The sequence below is a fragment of the Chironomus tepperi genome, unplaced genomic scaffold (genome assembly GCF_022539635.2).
Source record: "Chironomus tepperi strain 1889 unplaced genomic scaffold, CSIRO-AGI_Ctep_v1 contig_409, whole genome shotgun sequence".
In the NCBI taxonomy this organism is placed as follows: Eukaryota; Metazoa; Arthropoda; class Insecta; order Diptera; family Chironomidae; genus Chironomus; species Chironomus tepperi.
The window spans coordinates 312,447-323,457 of NW_027226531.1; the positions used below are offsets into that span (position 1 = coordinate 312,447).

At 35.1% G+C, this 11,011-nt stretch overlaps 1 protein-coding gene across 1 annotated transcript; it reads left to right on the top strand.

Annotated features, from left to right (window-relative positions):
• The first annotated feature begins 343 nt into the window (after window positions 1-343).
• LOC139096975 (CD109 antigen-like) lies at window positions 344-9,844 on the top strand. The gene is made up of 8 exons (XM_070648738.1): window positions 344-471; window positions 1,615-1,792; window positions 3,174-4,252; window positions 4,852-5,113; window positions 5,846-6,864; window positions 7,684-8,809; window positions 9,494-9,650; window positions 9,706-9,844. The coding sequence occupies exons 1-8, from the start codon at window positions 413-415 to the stop codon at window positions 9,774-9,776; spliced, it is 3,951 nt and encodes a 1,316-aa protein (XP_070504839.1). The 5' UTR covers window positions 344-412; the 3' UTR covers window positions 9,777-9,844.
• Window positions 9,845-11,011: the final 1,167 nt, after the last annotated feature.

An 11,011-nucleotide genomic window follows, 5' to 3' on the forward strand; every position in this document is an offset into this window, starting at 1 on the left:
AGTCTCTGAGTAGCTTAGAGTTATGCTAATCGTGTACCGGATTACAAATCGATTAACCTATTTGTGCTAATCGGTATGATTTATTGTTCCGAAAACTGTATAATACATGTCATTTTGTTGTCAACATCATATTCTTGGAAATTCTATCACTTTACATACATAATCAGCAATATAGTAGCTAATATATAACGATCATACCCGAACATACATGTCAATTATTTACGAGAGATAGGCTCTCTTAGAGAGGCCACTGATCACAATTGATCTGTACGACCATAAAATTATGTATGTATGCATGCTCGCTCTCTCAGAATTTCGTTATTTTTGTTTCATTTCAGTTTGGATTGTCGTCGAAAGAAGTTCTTTTTAAAATTGTGATAAGTTACAAGAAGTGTAAAATTACAAAAATATAATGAAGCTTCGCTTCTTATTGCTTTTTCTTTTGGTGACTAATTTGACATCATGTTACTGGTATGACAAGTTTATTGTGCATGTTTATGTTTATTTTGCCGGTTTTCTGAAATAAATTATGTTTAAGAATATTTTGTGAAAATATAAACACAAATGATTGTATAAAATTGCTTATTTTATGGTTGTTCACTTATTTGGTAATGCTTTCAAGTGGTTAAGATTTAGTGACATTACTTACTTGCTTCGCTGGACGTATAGATCAAATGTGTGCCATAGCCTCCTCAGATAACGCCAAATGCTCTAATACTGTCTTTATCGATAGCATCCCTTCCAGGAGTTTTTTGGTCTACCACGCGCTCTTTTACCATCCAAAAAGTCTGATTTAAAGACCATATTAAATGGAGAAGATTTAGTGAAGTACAGTGAAAAATTGACTTTTTGAACAACCTTTACTTGTTCCGTAGCCAAAATCATAACCTCACCTCCTTAATTCATGTCAGTGCTGAGTACTTTTTAGTAAATGGACCTTGGTAGAAAATTTAGGACAATTAAGGTACTAAGTAAATGGACCCATAAAACATTTAAGAGTGGAGGTCTAAAAAGTCGTTTTTTGTCATGACATAATAATGATAGGGATGAGCCGGTATATAAAAAATAAAAAAATATGGACACTCAGTTAGGCATGCATATAATGTCGTAAAACCAAATTGGTATTTTCATGTAAATTCGAGTTCGATTTCAATCTAACCGAACCTGAATTTGTACTCCGTAGCAAAATTCCAGACCTCCTTAAGCCAAAGAATTTTTTATTTTTAACGGCACAAATTGTTGGTATGCCGACAAAACCGAGCACGGTATGCGATTTATTTCCATAATATTTTGGCGGCACTCTAATGTGTCGTGACACACAGTGTACCCACCATTGCCCTAAGCATTACATAATTTTTGAAGGTTCCATCAAATCCGTTAAATTCATATTAAATCTCACATTTCTACTTACAGTTTGTAATGAGACAGTTTGTATGATGATTATGTATTATTAATCTTAATTGCTTGACTAATCAAAATTTGTATTTGAAATGAGATTTTATTGTGTAGTAAGCAGGCTTTCTTCTTATTATCATTGTTGTTGCTTCACATGATAATCACTTTAAATGTATTATATGATCATATTTTTTTGAAAAATATTTTATTCTATTTTAGCGAGAAGAAAATAGCATTGCTTGGATCACACTACGTGTCAGATTCATCTTACAAGTTTTACCTTATCACCGACGATGTAAATTCACCATCAACAGTCAACGTTGAACTTAAGTCAAATGAAAATGTCGTTGATTCTATGACATTTAATGACTTTTCAACAAAACCGATCGAACATGAGGTAAGTAACTTATTTTTGAATTTTTTGAGAATGTTGAGCAGTGGTGGGCAACCTGTGTGATGCAGCACATTACCCGAATAGCACAGCGTTGCCGTCACGTTGACGCTACGTCGAAAAAAGTGCGACGCGACGTGCATTTGACATAGTGGCGCCATGACGTCTACCTAAAGACGGATTTCGTCTTTTTTGCCGCCTTGTGCTATTCGGGTTAGTGTTTAACAATTTTATTTGGATAATCAAGATAGAATCGCATGCGGTGTGTGGTTTTGATCTAGAGTTGCTACCAAGTTGTATACCGTGAACAATAAAAAGTTGTTCATCACTGTTCTAGAGCTATTAACTAAGGAACCTTGATCATCTGATATTGGCAAATTCTAAAGTCTAAAGCAGATTAGGCAAGACTCTAATGTTGAGGTGTCTCAACTGGAGTCTGGACTTAAGTGGAACGACTTTTTAGCGCATTTTCCTAATAGGAAAAGACTTGGATAGTACATGCTCACATGAGATTATGGGTTCAAGTCTAGGCATGAGTACAGAATCATGAGTATTAATATTTTGAATTCTGTTCACAAAAAATTGTGATTGGACTTTTGTAGTGTATCCAAATTCTTTTCAATACTTGTCAAATCCACTAGTTTGCGGCACAGACTTTTGTAGTCCGAAATAGCGCAAATGTCAAGTTGCTCAACTGGTCTGAACCCTTCTTTTAGCTCGAAATGAGTGGTGAACATTTTGTATCTCTTATTTTTCTAATATGCACTCTACCTTGATGGATAAGCCTAGATCAAGCTAAATTGACCCATACGGTAAAGCTTACCGTTCATGCAATTCGCGAGTAGAAATGACGACGCGGAAATTTTTAGGCAAAAAACACATTCTGCTAATTTAATAGTCAAGGCGTATCAGCTAACGTTTCACTATTGAAAACATATAAAATAAAATAAAAATTCATAGCAAAAATTGCTTACAAAAATTTAGTGCGTCTTCTCGCTTTCACGGTTGTCTCAGATGTCTAATATGCATTATATCGAGCGGGTTAAAATTTATAAAAATGAGGTAATTTTGTACGGATTCATCCGAATAGATAAAATACGCGAAAAGTATCAATTAAGCGTAAAATCCTATACAAGGCCACCATGACTATCCATAACATGCAAAGAGTCTGTTGTAGGTACCAAAGTGGTCTTTCTGTAAAATGAAATAGGGGCGTAGCCATAAAATTGAAAATTGACCATGAAAGCATGCTCTTTGCCTGTTAAAGTCTGTCTTGATACCAAATTTTGTGCTATTCGTGGATAATAAGCACTTCCAACTTTAATCTTGCCAATCCCCCTTTCAAAACTATTCATATAACCTTAACTAATTCTCAAAAAAATTCCAGTTTACAGTTGAAGAATCCAACAATTTCAAGCTAACAGTAACATCCAATGAATGCAGTCAGACAACAAATCTCACTTGGACATCAGCTCAGCCAATGATTTTCATTCATTTTAACAAGCCAATTTACAAAACTGGTGAAATCATGAACTTCCGAGTATTTGTATTAGATCAAAAGATGATTCCGATGCCAGACCACAAGCGTATGGACATAACTGTCTATGACTCAAAAGGAAATGCCATAAAGAAGATTGAAGATGCAAAAGGCGATGAATTTGGTACTTTTCAAGAATCATGTCCAATTGCTGATGATCCATACTTAGGAAATTGGAGAATAGAAGTCGTTATTGGCGATAGAACTGCCACAAAAATGTTTGAGGTCCAAAAGTACAACTCGGGTGACATTGAGGTACTTGTTGATGCGCCATCAGCTGTTGCGTATGACGATCGAAGGCTGTACATGACTATATATGCAAGAAATGAAGACGGTGATTTTGTCAATGGATATGCCACAATATCCCTAAATGCATCCTTTGTTGGAAGTGACAAAATTGAAATTAACAAGAAAAATTTCAAAAAAGTTGACTTGACTGGCATCAAAAAGGCAGTAGCTCTTGATATTGTTGAGGATATTGGCGTCCGATTTGCAGCAGCTGACATGACTCTAAAGTTCAACATTGAGGTGACCGAAAAGTCATCAAAATCCACAAAGTCCGTCCAAAAAGAGATCAAATTGATGCATAAAGGAAGGAACACATTCCAAATTATCCGTAAAAAATATTTCAAGCCTGGCTTTAAATATCCAATAAAGATTCGAGTCAAAACCAGCAGTGGTGCACCTGACAATTCATTTAATCAGCTTAATATGGAACTAAAGTACGTCACCAGTGGATCATCAAATGTCAATAAATACAGCATAAATCTTAAAAATGGAGAAACTGTACAATATTTTGAGCCAACTGAAGACACAACCCAAATTATTGTGGATCTTGAATTTGGTGGAAGTAGACATACGGAAATAATTGAAATGTTTCCAACATTTGGAGTTAAGGAGTATATGCAGGTGTCGATACTTAATAAATTGTAAGTTCTTGGGGAGTTTAGTGTTGTACAAACTTCAATTGGGTCTTGGGACGGCTTAATAGTAAGGTTTACTGATGCCGAGACCGAGACCGAGACTTTCTGGACTTCCAGGATAGTCAAGGCCTCGTTCTAGGTCTTGAGAATTTGACCGAGACCGAGACTGAGTTTAGCCGAGTCTACCCGAGTCTACCCGAGTCTACCCGAGTCTAGCCGAGTCTACCCGAGTCAACCCGAGTCTAGCCGAGTCTACCCGAGTCTAGCCAAGTCTACCAAGTCTCCGTATCGGCATTGGAAGCCCTTACACACCCCGACTGTACAAAAATACGTTATAACTAGTTGATATCCAGTTAAGGTCTAGTTCTGACGTTATTTTGTCCACTCGGGTACACCAGTCTACCACCAGAGCTCGAGATCGACTCAGATTTTGCATGGAGTCGGGTCAAATTTTCCATACAAAATCTAAGTCGACTTCGAGGTCTAATGCATCTACTGTGGATTCTAGAAAAACTTCCAGGACCGAGACGGGATCGGGATCCCAGGACTTTCCCAGAAGCATACTATCTACCACTTAATTCACATCCTTATCATTTTCTATACAGCTCAAAAATAGGTGACAGAATACGAATATCCGTCAAGGGAACTGAGGAAATGGAAGAATTACATTTGATAGTTTTTGGATTGCAAGGAGTTGTTCACAGCGACAAGTTTCCAGACTCTGAAGGCAAAGACATATTTGAACTATCTTTTGACACAACGGAAGCTATGAAACCAGAAGCACGTGGAATTGTCTTTTATGTTAAAAATGGTGCAATTATTTATGATGAATTTTCAATATCCCTTGGATTTAGTGTTGATAATTCAGTAAGTATGAATTAGAAGACTTGATCAAGTCAACTTGATTTGGATCAACTCAATTCAATTTTAATCAAGTCAACTTGATAGCTTGGATGTAGTTAAATTGATGAAGTGAATCAAGTCAACTTGATGAAGTGTATCAAGTCAATTTGATGAAGTGAATCAAGTCAACTTGATAAATTGAATCAAGTCAACTTGATGACATGAATCAAGTCAACTTGATAACTTGAATCAAGTCAACTTGATAAATTGAATCAAGTCAACTTGATAAATTGAATCAATTCAACTTGATGAATGTAATCAAGTCAACTTGATGAATTGAATCAAATCAACTTGATGAATTGAATCAAGTCAACTTGATGAATTGAATCAAGTCAAATTGATGAATTGAATCAAGTCAACTTTCTGACATGAATCAAGTCAACTTGATGACATGAATCAAGTCAACTTGATGACTTGGATCAAGTTAACTTGATGAATTGAATCAAGTCAACTTGATGAATTGAATCAAGTCAACTTGATGACTTGAATCAAGTCAACTTGATGAATTGAATCAAGTCAACTTGATGATTTGGATCAAGTTAACTTGGTGAATTGAATCAAGTCAACTTGATGACTTGGATCAAGTCAACTTGATGACTTGGATCAAGTCAACTTGATGACTTGAATCAAGTCAACTTGATGTCTATCTTATTAAATATTAAAAGCTAATTCCAACTGTCCATATCAACATTCTAGATCAACATCACAGTCAACCAGCATCCTGCAAAGCCAAACGAGGAAATAACCTTAAATGTTGATACAGAAGCTGGAGCTCAAGTCTTCCTAACAGCAATCGACAGCATGTCATCATTGCTTAAACGCGACTTTGAACTATCACGTACATATATCTACAATGAGTTGTCATATTATCTTAACAAGAAGTTCCCAGGAAGTCAAAGTCGATATCACTTTGAAAAGATTAATCCATTCATATTGGAACCGCTGATTTATGGAAAGAATTGTGCATCAAGTCGTCGAAACATTGATTATGATGATGAAGATGAAGGCACAGACAACGATATTCAAGGATATTTCCCAAAAGTATCATACGAGTCAACATCATCATATAATAATGTTATGAAAGTTCCAAACAGCCTGACCACGTGGAAATTTTATGGAATATCAGTTCATAAGACCAAAGGATTAACAGTTTTAAAAACAAATCCAGAAGTTGCTGTCAAAAATGATGTTTGGTGTCAAATTGAAGTTCCGACACTTCTTCATCCAAACGAGATTGTTAAAGCACGTGTTACAGCCTTTAACTTCCAAGACAGCGAAAAAAGCGGGAAAATTGTTGTTAGTATTGAAAATGGAGTTTTTAAGCACGAATTCCATGACAAAAACATGGACAAAAATTGTTTGAATTTTACCATAATCAGCAAAAATTCATTGACATTTGAGGAGAAGCTTCCTGCTGACGGCAAGCCATTAACAGTCGAATTTTTAATCTCAACACTTGAGCCAAATCATAATGGACCAATTAAATTAAGAGCAAAAGTCACAACAGATGAATCAAGTCACGAATCAGAAAAGAATATTGACGTTACTGAATCGAACCTATTTAGGAAAATTATGCATGGATCATATCTCATAGAATCAAAGAATGGAAGGAAAGGATTTGAGGAAACAATACAAAATGATATCGGAGATAAGTCAAGTATTATTGTTCATGGAAATCTACTTGGGCCTGCTGTGCATGGATTAGAAAATGTATTGTAAGTAGATAAAGGAAAAGACTCAAGTCAAGTTGACTTGATCAAGTTGACTTGACTTGATTTAAATTTATGTTGACTTGACTTGATCCAAAACAGGTTTAGTTGCCTTGGGTCAAGTTGGCTTGAATTTAACTTGATTAAAATCAAGTTTACTTGATCTAAGTCATCAAGTTGACTTGATCCAAGTCATCAAGTTGACTTGATCCAAGCCATCAAGTTGATTTAATTCAAGTCATTGAATTGACATAATTAAAATCAAGTTGACTTCAGCCCATCCATCAAGTTAACATGATTAAGAGTGAATTAATTTTATTCAAATCAAGTTTACTTAACCAAAATCAAGTTTACTTGATCCTAATCAATTTTAGTTTATCTAAGTCAATTTAAGATAGCTTATATCAAGTTGAGTTGATCCATATCAGATTTATTTGATATAAATGACGCTACTCAAGTCAACTTGACTAAACTCAAATCAAGTCTTCTTAATTGAACTCAATTCAAGTCAACTTGACTAAATTTATATTGAGTCAAATTGACTAAACTCAAATTGATTCAACTTGACTAAGCTCAAATCAAGTCAACTTGACTAAACTCAAGTCAAGTCAACTTGACTAAACTCGAATCAAGTCAACTTGACTAAACTCAAATCCAGTAAACTTGGCTTAACTCAAATCGATTCAACTTGACTAAGCTCAAATCAAGTCAACTTGACTAAACTCAAATCATGTCAACTTGACTAAACTCAAGTCAAGTCAACTTGACTAAACTCAAATCAAGTCAACTCATATCTAATTATATATATTTTTTTAAATTTTTCAGTAACAAGGCAATGGTTCTTCCTGAAGAGAAAATGTTAAAATTCGCAACTTCCATAACAATTTATGAATTTACAGACCTCGATGGCTTTGAAAACGATAAAATAAAAACAAAAGCTAACAATGATATGATTAAAGGTTATCAAGAAGCTCTTCTGATTCTTCAGGATATTATTAAAAATAATGAACCAAGTAAAATATGGTTTGCATCATACATCACTGGAATCTTAATCGATGCAAGTGAATACATCACCATTGATCCAAAAATAATCAACGATTCATTAGATTACATTAAAAAGCATGTAAATAGTAGAAATCATTTAAACTTTAATAGACTTGATGATCTACGTCGTGATATTGACGGTGGTGCAAATCAAAAGACAGTCCATAGTGCCTTAATAGCTTGTACCTTAATAAAGAAGAAGGACAAATTTGGCAGTGAAATATCAAAATTAATTTCAGACATTAAAAGAAATAAAGGAACTGGAGCTTATGTCAGATCAATCGTAGCTTACACTCTTGCATTAAATGGAGACACTGAAGGTGCAAAGGATGTCATTAAGGATCTTAAGCCTGATTTTGAAAAAGATAAACCAAAGGATAAGTCAATGCATGTTGAATATCTGTCGTACATGACTCTAACAAAACTCATAATTAATGAGGATCCAAAGGCTTATGTTGAGTTAATGATTAAAAAGCATAGACATGCTAATGGTGGATTTTATTCACCATATGACACAACGTTAGGGCTTCGGGCACTTTATGAATATACAAAATATAAAAGCATATCAACCGTTAATTCACAATGTACGATCGGAAGGAATACGTCATATTTAAATCAGTTTGATTCAGTCAAATTTGGAGTAAATAAAGGTGATAAGATCAAGTTTAATGGTGATGCATTAGCCTATGCTACTGTCTACTCTAACGTAAGAAAGAAGGATTCTACGAAATTATACAATATTAACGTTGAGATAAAAGAAGATTCTGAAGAATTAAAAATGACAGTTGATTTTAAATATATTCCTAAACCTGATAATCCATTTGAAACAAATCAAGTCGTTCTGGAAGTTGAAATACCAAGAGGTTATATATACATGAACCGTGTTGAGACGGATGCCATTATTAATGTAAGTTACTATCCATCCCTATCATTCCCTATCCCTCAATCTGTGACTCCTTATTCCTCAATATGACTCCCTATTCCTCCCCATGCTCCATCCCTCTTTAGATACTAATGTAACATTATATTAAGGCATAAATATCGTACCAACGTACCCTCATACCGATCCACCGGAGCGCCAAGACAATACAATATTATGCCATACCATATTATACTTGTACCGTACCGTACCATGTCCTCCCTGTGTTATCTGTTGTAACACTAAAGAAATCAACGCCTGAATACCTAAATCTTTAGTTTGAAATGAAGTGAGTCGAAGTGGCTCGGTGGCGGAATGGTTTAGTACTTCGGTACATAATTATTGCAACACCGATCCAGCGATCATGGGTTCGAGACTCGGCATGGGAAATTTTTCATATGTCCTTTTTCGAATCATATGTAGTAGAAACTCGACTCACAGCCTCTCTTTGTAGGCTAGAGACAATAAGCTGATAATAGCGTCATCAAAGGAGTGGTTCTGATCCCACTATAAACTGTAGGTCTATTGAGTGCAGTGGTCTGGCGCACCCTCACTCGTTAAACAATCATTAGCCGCGAATCGCCCTAGCGCAGCTCTGGATCTTAATGATCTGAATAGCTAAAGGTTTTTTTTTAGTTTGAATTAATTTTACAATTTTTATTTAAAATTTAGAATTTTGAACTCCAAAAAAGTGGAACATTTGCAGTTTTCTACATTAATAATTTGGAGAAATTAAAGGATTATAAGCTGACAATAAGGACCTTAAAAGTTTACCAATTTTATGAAACCGGTTCTGTAATTGCTAGGATTTATGATTACTATCGACCAAGTAAGTTAATAAAATATAAAAAAAAAATTTAATTAATCTATTATCCTTTATTTAGATCTACGAAAGGATGCTTATATAATTCAGGACAAGAATGCTGTTGCCTGTAAGCCGAATAATAAAAATTAATCGTATGTTATTTAAGATTTGAAAAGTTAATTGATGAATAAAAATGTAAAAAGATACAAAAAAATGAATTTTTAACTTTCTTACTTACTTCGCTGGACGTGCAACTGTGCATGGCATCCATGACATCCGTCAGACGACTCCTAAAGCTAACTCTATCGACAGTTTCCTTTCAGCAACATATTTCATACAAATTGGGTTTGTAAAGGGTTGTGACGCGCAATACATGGGTACGCAATACATGAGCGGTGATCACACCGCTCTTCAGCCTCTTCTACTCAAGTACCTACTTTGACCTCGACGTGGTGCATTCCCAGGCTGAGAAACTAGGCGGTATCAATGGTATTTATATGAAATACCACGGTATTTGGCAGTATTTAGTGGTATTTGTAAGAATACCGCGGTACTACCGTGGAGTTTGTCAGCCTGGATGCATTCCTGGCTATCAAAAAACCACTAAGACGTTGCGGTACTAATGGAGAAGTTTTAGTTTAAGTATGAGACCTGGCGAGTTCACTCTCGTTAAACAAACAGTAGCCACGAAACGCATAGAACTGTAAATTATTGAAATTTTTAATCAAATTTCTTGACCTATCCCAATTTTATTATTCAGGCAAACATTTCAATGTCAATCAAAAAATAAACCAAAAATCATCTACAAGGTCAAGTAGATTGCCTACTTAATTTTAAGAAAATACATGAAATTCTCTCTCTTGATTGAGATTATTAATGTACATCCCTTCCACTTTTGGTCACTGAATTTTAATTCACGAAATATTTCACACCACTAAGCTTATTACTTGTCAATTTTGAGCTATTAATTAGAGATTTTGATGAGAGAATTTCCTCTCCATGATTATAGACACGCAATTAAATAGAAGTATGGATAAATAGTGGGGGGTTCAGCAAAAATTGACATATTCAAATGCATCAGAATGGAACAATTTATCCAAGAAGTTGCAGAAATTTCAACAAATGGCTTTCAATCTAACAATTATTCTTGGATATGTCATATAGTATTCATACCATTCTCTTTCAGCATGCTGAGAGAACACTCTTTCCTTATTGTTCCATGCCAATGAGCTTTCGGAGTTCTAAGAGTTCTCGATACCGAGATCAAGTCTCTGACTCTAACCCTTGCAGTCTCTGACTTGAACACGATTGGTCTTCGGGTCTTCGGGTCTTCGGGTCTTCAGGTCTTCAGGTCTTCAGGTCTTCGGGTCTTCAGTTTTAATCTC

What these genes read in the sequence shown, in the direction of transcription:
- LOC139096975 (XM_070648738.1), top strand. Translation starts at nt 413, where the DNA reads ATGAAGCTTCGCTTCTTATTGCTTTTTCTTTTGGTGACTAATTTGACA. An exon ending in GATTTAGTGTTGATAATTCA is followed by an intron (nt 5,114 to 5,845) that starts GTAAGTATGAAT and finishes TCAACATTCTAG; the next exon opens with ATCAACATCACAGTCAACCA. An exon ending in CATGGATTAGAAAATGTATT is followed by an intron (nt 6,865 to 7,683) that starts GTAAGTAGATAA and finishes TAAATTTTTCAG; the next exon opens with TAACAAGGCAATGGTTCTTC.